Source organism: Capra hircus, chromosome 28 (assembly GCF_001704415.2).
Source record: "Capra hircus breed San Clemente chromosome 28, ASM170441v1, whole genome shotgun sequence".
Taxonomy (NCBI): domain Eukaryota; kingdom Metazoa; phylum Chordata; class Mammalia; order Artiodactyla; family Bovidae; genus Capra; species Capra hircus.
In genome coordinates, this window is record NC_030835.1 from 30,189,875 (window position 1) to 30,204,604 (window position 14,730).

At 39.7% G+C, this 14,730-nt stretch overlaps 1 protein-coding gene across 1 annotated transcript in view; it reads left to right on the top strand.

The window, feature by feature from the left end:
- The window catches only part of SLC16A9 (solute carrier family 16 member 9), an 80,161-nt gene extending 69,739 nt beyond the window's left edge, over nucleotides 1-10,422 (top strand). The window contains exons 4-6 of the mRNA XM_018042601.1: nucleotides 1,049-1,144; nucleotides 6,447-7,364; nucleotides 8,296-10,422. Coding sequence (XP_017898090.1) covers nucleotides 1,049-1,144; nucleotides 6,447-7,364; nucleotides 8,296-8,483 — 1,202 coding nt within the window. The 3' untranslated portion in view covers nucleotides 8,484-10,422. The remainder of the gene's footprint in view (nucleotides 1-1,048; nucleotides 1,145-6,446; nucleotides 7,365-8,295) is intronic.

Consider the following 14,730-nt stretch of genomic DNA (forward strand, 5'->3'; position numbering starts at 1 on the left):
TTCCTATATGAAACAATTTGCATCTGTAAAAGATTAAAACTTACGGATACACATTTTACAGTGATGGGATGATCTGAGAGCCCCAGAAGGCCTTTGTTTTGTAGACTGGATGTGCCAAGCTGTGAAGTCTAGTGAAAGAGCTTGGAATGATGAAGGGGATTTTATAAAATTGTTTAGAGGACTTAGAGGAGGAAGAACACTGAATTGAGGGTAAATATGTGGAAGAGAGCCAGAGAGAGATAATTAATGGAGAATTTTGGTTAAATTTTGCTATTTGGTGTGTGATTTAACCATTTTCTTTATCTCTCCATACGTCTTAAATTAAATTTACATTACTCCTTTGTGCTTTAGAAATTGGATTTTTTTGACCCTGACCTTAAGGGTGGGTGGGAGTGAAAATCGAGGCTGGCCAAAATGTGTTCATTGGAGCTGCACCACTAACATCAGAGGGATCTAGGAACACACACTTTGAAGAGTTTTAGCCAATCAGTAGCAGAATGTCCTATTAGAGTTATTTATTTATTTTACAAATTAATTTTTTTATTGGAGTATAATTGCTTTACAATGTTGTATAATTGCTATACAACAGTGTGAGTCAGCCATATGTATACATCCCCCTCACTTAAGATATATAGATATATAGAATTCTATATAAGATATATAGAATTACATATATATCCCCTCCTCTTAATCCTCCCTCCCACACCCCCCATCCCACCCATCCAGATCACCGCAGAGCGTTGAGCTGAGCTCCTGTGCTATATAACAGCGTCCCATTAGCTATCTATTGGTAGTGTATATACATCAATACTAATCTATCCATTCGTCCCACCCTCCCCACCCCTTGTGGGTGTTCAAACACAGGTTACATCTCCATCTCTTTTCCCTCCCTGCATATTGGTTCATCAGTACCAATTCTCTAGATTCCATATACATGCGTTAATGTACAACGCTTATTTCTCTCAGAGTTATTTAATTACCCCTCTTTGTTTCTTGCATTGAAATAATATAGTCTGCCTTAATTTATGCAATGTCTTCTTGTGTGTAGGTCTCGGATGTGGTTTATTATACACTGCAACGGTGACCATCACGTGCCAGTATTTTGACAGCCGTCGTGGCCTTGCCCTTGGCCTGATTTCAACAGGTACATTTCCAATACAAGTACAGCACTGCCGCTCTTCAGCCTTGTAATCAAAGTTGAAAGTTACCAAGCACAGATAGGTTTAACCAACCACCCCACAGCTACCACTCCGGAGCACAACTTTTTTATTTTATTTTTTACTCTAATCCTAGAAGGAAATTATTTTCCACTGTAAATATGGGTGTAGCTTTCAAAACACCCTAAAGATACATATATTAAAAAAAAGCTGGGGCATTAGATGTCCAATATAACATAAGAAAAGAAAACTTATGGGTCCAATAATTTGAGAATCACATCCTGGTGAGAGCCTTGCTAAAAGAAGCAGAGAGCACTTAAGTAAAGCACCTGAACCCTGAGAAAGACAGGAGAAATGAAAGGAAAATGGAGATCCTTTAGGCCACTGTCAAGAAGACCAATGCTGATACCTCTCTGACTCCGTTTATTGTGGAACTTAGTTTTTCTAAAGTACTGATTTGTGAATACATCCACCTAGTCTATGTGCATATCCAAATGGCAGACTGTTTATCCTTGTTATTCCTTTAATAATCAAGACCATCACTGGGTGTGGGGGCAGAGTGTAAGTGTAAAACCTTCTGGACTTCAAGTCTCTGATATTTTTGAGTGGTGTTTTATTTTTCAGATGTATTTTTTTCCTAAGCCATTTAGAGAACTTATCAAAATTTCTGTGGCCAATATTTTATGAGTTTGTTTAGGAGATAAAATGTCCAGGCTTACTGAAACTTGTACATTTACATTGCTACTTGCTAATGGGTGGCTATTCCTGAGAGGTCAGACGTTCCGATAAGCTGAATTACTTCAGTAGTGTATCTGGCAGCAGGATCCAAACTAATGTTTTGTTCCTGAGGCCAGTGCAGCAAAGTGACTCCAGATCAGATTAAATTAAGCTGGATATTTACCCGAGGTGGTTTAAGAAAGCTTTACCAGGTACGAAATGTGAATCATGGCCCAGGAGGAGAGAGGACCAGGGTCTGAGGGCATGGTTAAAGTAGAACTGAGAGAAGAAAGAGAAAAAACAAAAAGATGGAGAATCCAGAGCAGTTCATTAGCAGTCTAAAGAACTGACAGCATCTTCCACGAGTGTGGGGAGGACTGTGAGATAGGCATGGTACCTTAAAGGACAATAGGTCTTACCTATACTGTATTTTTTTTTGGCCATGCAGCATGCGGGATCTTCCCTAACTAGGGATCAAACCTGTGCCCCCCAGCATTGGGAGTTTGGACTCTTAACCACTGGGCAACCAGGGAAGTCCCACCTATACTGTATTTTTTTTTTTTTTTTTTGGTAAAGTCACTGTAATATAGTGACAAACCCAGACCCTGAGGCCAAATCACTTGGTTTTAAATCCTCTATCACTCAGTAGCTGCCTGGTGACAGACAAGTTACCTAACTGTTCTGTGAAATTAACTGTTAAGCCTCAGTTTTCTGAACTATAAAATGAGGATAATAATAGTTTCCATCTTTTGGACTCCACCCTGTACTGCCTGTACTGGCCCAGCTTCACGACTGAAGAAAGAACCCAGTGACGTGTGAGTAGGTATAAGTGAAGCAGGCACTGGTCAAGCAGGGGATGTACAGAGAGCAAGAGAGCAGCCACTTACAGTGGCCTGAGCATACACCATCCCACTGGGGTATTAGGAATATGAAAGGAACATATGCATAAGGCACATGGCAAGGGCTGTAAAAGTGTTAGCTATTAAAACTATCACCTAGGTTTCCCTTAACATCCAGAGTTATCTGGGATGAAGGTGTTAGAAATTGTGTGCTGAGAGAATTGCTCTTGCTTTCCATTCCGTCTAAAGAGGAAACCATAAGGGCCTGGACCTTAGCACACTGAACCAAACTGGACTGACTGTGGACAATCCAGATTTGGCAGAATTAGGGAGTTTTCAATTGCAGCACATAGGAAGCCAGGTGAGGCAGAAATCAGGGAGCAGTATGAATCCACTGTCTTAGTCTGTTCAGGCTGCTCTAAAGTATCTTAGGCTGAGTGGTTTATAAACAACAGAAATGTATGTCTCAGAGTTCTGAGACTGGAAGTCGAGATCAGGGTGTCAAGGTTAGCTGGGTTGGCTTCTGGTGAGAGCCTTCTCCTAGGTTGCAGACTGTCATCTTCTTCCTTTGTCCTCATATTACAGAAGAGGGAGCTCTCTGGGGTTCTCTTTAATAAGTGCATTCATTCCATTCACGGGGGCTTCACCCTTTGACCTAATCACCTCCCAAAGGCCGTACCTACTAATTCCATCATGTTGGGGGTTAAGATTTCAACTTACAAATTTTGGAGAGACACAAACATTCAGTTTATAGTATCTACCATCAGTGAAAGAGGTGACAAGAAAAATAAAACTCACAGTAGAAATTTTTAACAATTGAAAAAGAACCCCAAATCAAAATAACTGAATTAATGTGACTTAGTTTAAATATTGTGACCTAGATGAAATAAAGAATCATGGGCATAAAACAGACGTTTTGGGAATAGTCTTACTCCCTGGTGAACAGGGATTGATAAACTAGTGTCTGATCTACTAAGTGTTTTTTGGACAGGTCCTGCATAAAGAATGGTTTTTACACTTTTGATTGGTTGAAAAAAAATCAAAAGAATATTTCATGGCACATGAAAATTATGTAAAATTAAAATTTCAGTGTCTATAAATAAAGCTTTATTGAAACACAGTCATACTCATTCCTTCATGATTCTTCTCTGGCCGTTTCATGTTCCAAGGGCAGAGTTGAGCATTTGTGACAGAGCCCTTTTATAGAAAAAGTCTATTGACCCCTGGTCTTGAAGAAGAGTTCATCAAGATGTAGGTGTATATCTTACCATTTCAGGTTCCCTGAACATCAAATTCATATTTTGCCTCTTTGTGATCATGTATTCTATAGACATGCAGAGAAGCATAATTAGTGCTTTATTTGACTTTTTCCTTTACATTGATGATTTTAAAATTGGGATTTTCTTTTTAAAGATTAAAAATTATAGTTTTACAGTTTACACAGTTCCACAAGAGAGCTCTAGTTATTCTTATTGCCCTGAAAGAATTTCTGCATTTTGTTTTTTTGGCTGTGCCGCATGGCTTGTGAGATCTTAGTTCCCCGACGAAGCATTGATCCCAGGCCCTTGACAGTGGGATCATGGAGTCCTAACCACTGGTCCACCAGAGTATTCCCTGCCGTATCTTCCTAAGCCATGACTACATTTTCATGGCATGTGGGCTGAAAACACTGGTGTCCAAAGTGGAATTTTATTTTGGTGCCCTATCATACACTTAGCATATCATAGGTTTTTGATAAACCACCTATTGAAGTGATTTGATATGTTTCCCTTAATATTTCAAAATGTTGATAGATAAACTTAGTTGGTGAGCAGTGGGGAATTGTTTACTTTCTCAAGATCAAAATATTTAACTTTCAAAACATCAAGAATATTTTAAAGTAATTATATGACACTTTGTTAGAACTTCTACAAAGAAATGATGTTAGAGAAAACATGAATTAATAGTAAGTGGATGCTAATGCACTATGGAAGTGCATGAAGTGTAGTCCTCTTTTCAGTTCTTTCCATTTGTTTTCTGAAGTGCTTTTAACCTTTGAAGTATGTGCCACTTTTAAAAAGATAAGGAAGGATTCAACTTGTCTGCTTTTATTGCTTAATAGTCAGCACAGGGAGACGTCCTAAGTAGCCACAAAAGGACACTGTATTAACTGTCCTTACACTAATGTGAACTACTGATTAATGTTTGTAAGCAAAGTTTTTTTCTTTGGGGATAAAGGAGTTAATTTTAAATATGTTAGGAATGGACAACTGTGGTATCAAATTTTTTTAAAAAATAATTCTAAGAGTCATTTGGTTATTTGTAATTTTTACAATAAGCTTGGCATCCTGTTGGGATTATGATGTAATTTGGTGTAGATTAACGTCTTTAGACTATTTTTTTTTTAAATTACAGATCACTTTCTTTCTTTTAAATTACAGATCACTTTCTTTCCTATTTTTTTTTTGAGTTGACATTTCTCAGTGATATTTAAATTTTAAAATAGTCAATCAACAGCTGAAATCAGAACCAGATAAGAACACTGCAAATTAATTGGGCTGATGTAATTTGCCATTCCAGTGTGGTTTGTGTGATCTACTAAAAAATAGTGTATTTACAGTGTTGCACAAGTGTGCAAGCAGGCATACTTTGTAATTTTAATATCCTATCGAAGTTCACTTTACTTTCTCATAGTTTATTAATATCAATCATTCATTCTGATGGTTAGCAATGGATTTGAGCTTTCCTTGTGTCTCAAATGGTAAAGAACTAGTCTGCAATGCAGGAGACCCAGGTTCGATCCCTGGGTTGGGAAGATCCCCTGGAGAAGGAAATTGCAACCCACTCCAGTATTCTTGCCTCAAGAATGCCATGGACAGAGGAACCTGGCAGGCTACAGTCCATGGGTTTGCAAAGAGTTGGACACGACTGAGTGACTAACACACTTGAGTTATCAAACCACTATAAATATCCTACAACTTAAAAATTAATATATTCTTTATCTCAAAAAATAAAATATGAAAACTTTTTTTTTCCAAAAGGAATACATATAAAGCATGGAGCCTGTAAGTACTAAAAAGGTAGTTGTATAACGTATTTGTTAAGAACATAGGTTCCTGGGGTCAGACTGAATGCAAATGCTTCTTATGCCACTTGTAGCTTTCTGAGCTGTGGCAAATTTCTCAACCTTTCTAGCCTGAGGTCACTTCAAGTGTACACTGGGAATAATAATAGGACATACCCAATAGGAGGGGCTTCCCAAGTGGCGCTAGAGGTGAAGAACCCACCTGACAATGCAGGAGACACAAGAGATGTGGGTTTGATCCCTGAGTGGGAAGATACCCTGGAGAAGGAGATGACAACCCACTCCAGTATTCTTGTCTGAAAACTTCCATGGACAGAGGAGCCTGGCAGGCTACAGTTTATAGTCACAGAGAGTCAGATATGACTGAGCAAACACAAGCACTCACATGCACCCAATAGGATTATTGTAAGGAAACATTATTGTGCCATGTAAAGTATTTAACACAGTGTCTGAACTGCAAATGCTAATTTTAAAAATAGATCTATCGGTGTTACTATTGTTGAGGTCATCATCGTCATCATCTTCAGTTTTCTTGTTGTGATTTTAATATGAAGGCACACTCATGAATGCCAGTGTGACAAAGAAATTGAACTGTAGTACTAATAATGCTTGTTCTGAGAGTCCCGATGATAAGAGGTTAAGATTAAACAGTTCCCATTTCCTTTTTAGGTTCAAGTGTTGGACTTTTTATATATGCTGCTTTGCAGAGACTGCTGATTGAGTTCTATGGACTGGATGGGTGCCTGCTGATTGTGGGTGCTTTAGCTTTAAATATATTAGCCTGTGGCAGTCTGATGAGACCCCTCCAGTCCTCTGATTTCCCTTTACCTGAGAAAACAGCTCTGGAAAATGTACCAGATAGGTACTCGATTTACAAAGAAAAAGAAAAGGACCCAGAAGAAAACATAAACATGCTTGAAAAGAGCTACAGTGGGGAGGAAACATGCAAGAGCATCTTAGCCAATGGCGACTGCAAATCAGAGAGTCTGCTGCACAAAAACCCAGCAACAGTGGCACACACAAAAGAGACTGAAACGTACAAGAAGAAAGTTGCAGAACGGACATATTTCTGCAAACAGCTTGCCAAGAGGAAATGGCAGTTATATAAAAACTATTGTGGAGAAACTGTGGCTCTTTTTAAAAACAAAGTATTTTCAGCACTCTTCATCGCCATCTTTCTCTTTGACATCGGAGGGTTTCCACCTTCGTTACTTATGGAAGATGTGGCAAGAAGTTCAAATGTGAAAGAAGAGGAGTTTATTATGCCTCTTATTTCTATTATTGGCATTATGACAGCAGTTGGTAAACTCATTTTAGGGATACTGGCTGACTTCAAGTGGATTAATACCTTATATCTTTATGTAGCTACCTTAATAATCATGAGCCTGGCCTTGTGTGCAATTCCATTTGCCAAAAGTTATGTTACGTTGGCACTACTTTCTGGGATCCTAGGGTTTCTTACTGGTAATTGGTCCATCTTTCCTTATGTGACCACTAAGACAGTGGGAATTGAAAAATTAGCCCACGCCTATGGGATATTAATGTTCTTTGCTGGACTTGGAAATAGCCTTGGACCACCAATTGTTGGTAAGATATTTATCTTATAGTAAGCCCATATTCAGAGAAGGCGATAGCGCCCCACTCGAGTACTCTTGCCTGGAAAATCCCATGGACAGAGGAGCCTGGAAGGCTGCAGTACATGGGATCGCTAAGAGTCGGACACGACTGAGCTACTTCACTTTCACTTTTCACTTTCATGCATTGGAGAAGGAAATGGCAACCCACTCCAGTGTTCTTGCCTGGAGAATCCCAGGGACGGGGGAGCCTGGTGGGCTGCTGTCTATGGGGTCGCACAGAGTCGGACACAACTGAAGTGACTTAGCAGCAGCAGCAGCAAGCCCATTTTACTGTTCTTCTTTGCAATGTCTCTGAATACAGGGATTGCTTTTGTAATAATAGCACATATTTATACAAAATAAATCTGCTTGGAATGCCTCTTGATCATGATTTATTCAGAATCACTTTGCTATAGTTGGAAAAGCCAATACACTTGCTCAGGAATTTGTGTTTATTCTTCATTTGGGAGAAACCCAAAATGCCTGCTTAGTCTTGTCCAATTATTTAAGAAATTCTCCTCTAACTCCCATTAGGCCACTTTGGGAGTAGAACTGGGTAATTTATATCCTAATCCAAACTGTATATAAATTTTTAAATTAACTTTTTTATTAGGTTATAGTTGACTTACAATGTTGTGTTAGTTTCTGCTGTACAGCAAAGTGAGTCAGTTATACATATACATATATCTACTTATTTCTTAGATTCTTTTCCCATGTAAGTCGTTACAGAGTATTGAATAGAGTTCCCTGTGCTATTAAGTAGGTTCTTATTAGTTATCTATTCTATATAGATAGTAGTGTGTATATGTCAGTCCCATGAACTGTATATAAACTGATGAGATTAGAGTATTCCTATATATACTATGTCTACCAAACTCACTTTTTTCTTACTCTCTTTTCAGGTTGGTTTTATGACTGGACCCAGACCTATGACATTGCATTTTATTTTAGTGGCCTCTGCGTCCTGCTGGGAGGTTTTATTCTGCTGCTGGCAGCCTTGCCTTCCTGGGATACATGCAAAAAGCAACTCCCCAAGCCAGCTCCGACAACCTTTTTATACAAAGTCGCCTCTAATTCCTCTAACGTTTAGAGGAATATTGGAAGGCGCTAAAGACTGTTTTCACACAGCAGAATTTCACTGTGTCTGATCTGAATGATTTTTTTTTTTACATATCCTTTATGTACTGTATATGTAGACTCGATCTCCTATATTTTTTCTTTTTTCCTCCCTTTTTCCAAAAAGTTGGACAACTCTGTTTTACTATTATTCATGAGTTCTGGACATTGTGAACATTTTGGCCAGCCTCAGAAGGCTTTCTCTGTGTGAAGAAATATAATTTCTCTGCCGACTCCATTAGTTCCTTTGCAGGGCAGCCAGAGGAGACTCTGGCTATTTTAAAACTGATGCAAGCAGTGTGATGAGTTATGTGTGAAGGCCGCCAGGGACTAAAACACTCTCTTCTCTCTGTTAGACTCACTAGTACATAGAAGACTTCGAGCCAGTCAGGAAATGAAAGTGGTTCCTAAAACAGCGTTAAGAATTGCCATGGCACAAACTGGTCATTTTTTAAAAACATGATTTTTAAATTACCATCCCCCATTTTCATGATTCTGTTTACCTTGATGAAGCGCCCGCATGTTTGGTGCCCACCAAGGACATGTCCTTTCCATTCCTAAGGTGTTTGCTGAGATCCAGGCAGTCTCCAAACAAAGGGGTAGTCACCATACCCTTTCTTCCTGGTTGGTCGCTGGAACCTCGCTCACTTTTGTCAGCAGCCACTCAGTGACGTTTCCCAAGAAGTGCTGACTTTACCTGTTTCCAAATTGGAAATGCATATTTAAAGCATTCCATTCCAGCAAATGGGAAACATCCATTTGCTTTGGGCACAGTGGGGATGAATTGCCAGTCTTTGCATATCTTCTCAGTGAGGCGTTTATTTGCAGCTATCAGATTTTACTGCTATCCAATTTTAATTCAAGGGCATAAATAAAAAGTGTGTGGTGTGTGTGCACGCATGCATGTGAGCATTGTGCTGTGTCTGTGTGCTCTATGGAAAGGGAAAGGGGCAACAAGATATTGATACCCTCACCCAACTTTATTCAATTGTAAGAAAAATATTCTAGGAAGAAAATCAACATTTAATAAATTGACGTTTTTCTAAAGAAATGTTTTTTTAAACTTTGCTATGCAACAGAGGTTTCTATAGATCCTTTTTAAAATGTACTTGTTTGAGTACCACTGGTAGAGATTTTAATTATGTACATCTAGGCTGTGGGCTAAGCATCTATATTTTTAATGAACTCTTCAGGTGATTCTGAGAGCACACCCTGACTTGAGAATGACTGTTATCAGACTGGCAATAGAGAAACATTTTTTTCTCTTAAAAAAATAAAACCAGTAAACCATTGAGGTTAGGATTTTTTAATAAACAGCCAAGTTTAGTTCTTTAAATAGGAAGCACTCTGCCCATTGTGCCAAAATTGTCTTTTCATTTCTTTTGAAATAGGTAAGGTTATTTTATACGTCTATGTTGCCTTTCTTCGAAGGCACCTGAAGCACTTTATAAGCTTGAATCCCCACAAAACCTCAGTGAGGTCAGTAAATAGTGCTTTTCTAGGCAGGAAACCTGGAGTTGTGGGGAACTTCATACCTGAGTGAATCCTACTCAATAACCCAATCATGGGGCTCCAAAGCGCCTTGGACTTCTGCTCCATATTCTGACTTCTGGAAAGTTTTCTGTACCTCATTCTTTAGTCACTATCAGGGTAGTAAGTAAAATAAGCAACATTCAAAAAAAAATTAACTGAAATGTTTTTGTGATAAAAGTTCTTTTTTGCCAATATCATGTTCAGGAAATCCTATAACCTTTTTTTATTTTTTTAAACTTTTATGCCATCCCCACATTCATCAATGTTGATACCTGTCCAAATGCATCTTCACCATGTCTGCTAATATCATCCAATGTGTGGATTATCCATTGTCTTGGGAATAAATTTTAAGTTACAATAAATTTTTTTTGTTTGTTTTTCATCAGTGTGGTTGCTTTTTCTCTTCTTAGCCGCCATACCTCCAGCACTGAATTACAGTCACACTTGAATGTAAAAATAAGAATTCTCTGATTTCACTTCAGATCCAGAATCTGGTGATTTAGACATTATTAGCATATTCAAAATCACTTCATGGCTAATAGATGGGGAAAAAGTTGAAACAGCAGCAGACTTTATTTTCGTGAGCTCCAAAATCACTGTGGACAGTGACTGCAGCCATGATATTAAAAGATGCTTGCTCCTTGGCAGAAAAGCTATGACAAACCTAGACAGTATATTAAAAAGCAGAGAGGTCACTTTGCCAAAATTGGTGACTTTGACCCTCACTTTGACTTCCATATAGTCAAAGCATGATTTTTCCAGTAGTCATGTACAGATGTGAGAGTTGGACCATAAAGAAGGGTGAGTGCTGAAGAATTGATGCTTTTGAACTATGGTTCTGGAGAAAACTCTTGAGAGTCTCTTGGACTGCATGGAGATCAAACTAGTCAATCCTAAAGGACATCAACCCTGAATACTCATTGGAAGGACTGATGCTGAAGCTGAAGCTCCAATACTTTGGCCACTTGATGGGAAGAGCTGACTCACTGGAAAAGATCCTGATGCTGGGGAAGACTGAGGGCAGGAGGAGAAGGGGATCCAGAGGATGAGATGGTTGGATGGCATCACTGACTCAGTGGATGTGAGTTTGAGCAAACTCCAGGAGGAGTAAAGGACAAGGAAGCCTGGCATGCTGCAGTCCCTGGGGTTGCAAAGAGCTGGATATGGACTTAGCAACTGAACAACAAAATTATTTTGACCATTAGTTTCCAAAAAAGCTAAAATGTCATTCCTACAGAATCCTTTTGAGGAAAGGGGGATGGACTCCCCTTTGGAATTCTTAATATTGATCTTGCTAATCCTTAATGGAATTCTTGGTATGTTCCAAGCACATTATGTTATTCATCCCTCATAATAGCCCTGTGACATGGGGATTCTGACCCTCTTTGTATGGTATAAAACATAGCTGTCATGGTACAAACGATGTACAGAAGTCATTTCCAAAAGCAAAATGAGAAATATTTCTAGTAAGCCCTTTGATTTCTAACATGGCTAGGATAATAGGGCCTAGTTGGGAAGATTGCTGCAAAGCCAGTCCTGTAGTGAATAGATGAATCATGTTTATGAAGACAATTATTCATGACTTGCTTATTTCCCAAGTATTTAAAAACACCATTTAATAAAATTTTATTGATTAGAATATGATCTTTCTTTTGTGACTCGGAAGATATTTCCTGACATTTCAAGTGCCTAGGGTTGATTTTGGGAAATGTATGAAATAAGAAAGTTTGTTAGGGACCCTCTTCCCTGACTTAAGCAGCTCCTCATTCTCCTTTCTGCTTCCTGCCTCTCTCTCTCTCTCTCTCATGAGCCTCCTAGGAGCCAGTTGATGATCTAAATTTCTCTAGGGTGACTAGGTCTTCAGAGGAGAAGTTTCAGCCACCAACTTTTAAAGGCCTCGTGAGGAACAAGCCCAAGAATCAGGAGTTCCGGAGGTCATGATTGAGCAGGATAGTTTTCCTGTGCTGGCTGGAAAGTCCTGTGACCTGAGATAGCCTCAACTTCTAGCAATCATCGTAGGATTATCTCAACCCAGGATGTTACGGGAAGTGAAGAACTTTGTTTTGAATGAAAGAATGGCTCCTTTTTTCTTTGACTTGGACAGAGTATTATATTGAACACGTAAAATACACAATTTACATGGACAGTTCTGTACAATTTCTCTTTTGTTAGTAAGAATCTTGGGACCTTTTGTGCTACCGTCAATTGTGTCTGAAGAATGTCAGTAAGATGCCTCTTTGAGTAAAGAGTTTAACCACAATCAGTTAAATATCCAAGATCTATAAATCATACATGGATAATTGGAAAGATGGTGTACATACGTATTAAGGTTGTGATTCCAGTTCCTGCGGCTGGGTGATTGTGAGCAAATTATTTAACCTCTGAAAGCCCATCCCCCTATATGTATAACTGGCCGATGTTCATAAGTATTAGCTATTATTATTTTTGTTATAGTCCTTACTCTTGAGTGTGTGGCTTCTAAGTACTGGGGCAAGTATCGAGTATTCCTGGGCATAGGAGTGGGGTAAATGTTTGTATTGAAGGGTCTCATTTAGGAGAATAAGCCTTCTGTTACCTACAACTTGTACAACTGTCACAGTTTTTGCCCTCCCCCAAGCATGTTCTTCTGAAAATCTTTCATCCTTAGGGATTCATGACTCAGCACATTTTTCTGAAATTGCCATTCAGAAGCTTTGACACAGAACAGAACAAAACACACGCTGTTCTTGCACAAATCACATAGAATCCACTTTGTAAACTGGGAATTTGAACTTTTTTTTTTCCCTTAAGAACTCATCACCCAAGCTGCTTGGAAGGCGGGACTGAAATTGGGCAGAAAGCAAAAGGCTCCCGTTTGTTTATTGAGCACTAATTGGCTTCAGCTCAGGCCCTTTACCTCACTGCCTGCCCAGTATGCCTTTGAGATTTACCCTTGAGGGAGTGTAATTCCTTGCCAGGTCCTCTGGGATTCTGTTCCTAGCAAGTCTCAGTCACACTAGTAGCTTGTTGCTACATATATTGTTTCATAAAATTATTTACTTTTGTCTCCCTTCAAACATAAAAAAACGTATTTAAAAAAATGTTGTCAGTTTTCTCTAAGTGATAGTCTAAAACTTTTGGTAAACAGTTTTCAAAACGAATAATGAACTGTGGTTAAGGTGTTGAACTGCCATAGGTCACCTTAAAACTACATAGCCACAGAGCTATGCCTGTTTTTTCCTTCCTGGGAATCATTCCCAATGTGATAAGACAAATTATTATTTTGGATCTGGACTCCCGAACATCTACAGTTTGCAGAGGCAGTTTCTACGACTAGTCCAGATAACTCTAACACCTAAGGGGACCAGGTGGGACTGGTTAGATCAATCTCCAAGGAAGGATGGAACAGGGTCAGCAACTTATTTGCAAATAGCCACTAAGGCTGCTGGGAAGCTGCCATTTTGAAGAGTCCTGAGAAAGGTTAAGCGAGAATAAGAACCAGGTAGAGGAATCATTTGAAGCCAGTGAGAGGGCCATACAGAGCCACACAGAGCCAGGATGAGCTCAGGTCCCTGGACAGAACTGTAAGTAGAGTATAGGTTTGTTCCATGAAATGGGAACGTTCACTGTCCAAGACTGAAAACAACTGTAACTTCCGAGGGGCATTTTAGCAGTCACTAGCTGAGGAAAAGAGCTCTGTCCCTGCCTTGTTCTCAAAGCCCTGGGAAGCGGTGTGAACCAAGGAAAGGTAAACAGAAGCAGCAAAGAACCTGAGCAGTCAGCTTTGATGCGACTAGGTAGGGATGTGCCTAAGAAATGTGAGAGAAAGCGTGTGTGTTTGTACCCACGCAGGCACGCGTGCGCACGTGGATGTATGTGCTTGCGCGCATGCGTGCCTGCGTGTGGTGCGTGCGTGCGTGCGTGCGAGGTTGAGAGAGACAGGGAGGGACGGGTGTTCATTACCTCAGCCCACAGCCCACCATGAAATTTCTCAGGAAGATCTTATCTCTGGACCTGGAGCCTCCCAGTCTTTCCAGAAAGACCTGAACATTGAAGACCTCTGCGTTGTTTCTAGGCAAGAGGAAGATTCTTTTTAGCTGGGCTTCTTCGGGAAGTTCAAGATATTGATAGATTTTCTCTGTGGGTCATTGACTTTGCCTTGGGAGGAGTTTCCTAACCCCACCTTCAGGGGATCTTCAGGAAGGGCGTGGGCTCTGGGTAACAGCAGAGACAGTGGCTCAGCGCCTAGTGAGCTGGGACTGGTCTGTGAGTAGGCGCATCTTCCCAGGGCACCTGCTGAAACGCGGATGGCAGTGGTAACTCCAGGGTCCTGGTAAGCTAACCATTGGAGATACGTGGTTGTAAGAAAATAGCTTGGCATGGGGGACGAAGCATGGGATCTGGAGTCCAGCAGAACAGGCTTTTACTTCCGAGCTCCTCCAGTTACCACCTCTCTAGATGGGTACTCTTTGGTTTGTTAAGCTTTCTGAGTTCAGCTTTTGTTACTGGTGAACTGTACTGTCGGAACGTTTAGAAATAATAGATGCAAAATGTCCAGTGTGTAATTGTTTCTAAAAAAGACATTGTTTTTAATCCCTGCTCCCACTTTACTCTTAAAGGAAACCTCAGTATCATAAAAATAAGTATATGGTAAAATAGTAGATACATAATATACAGTAGATTGAATTCTTGTCTCACTGGGTATATTA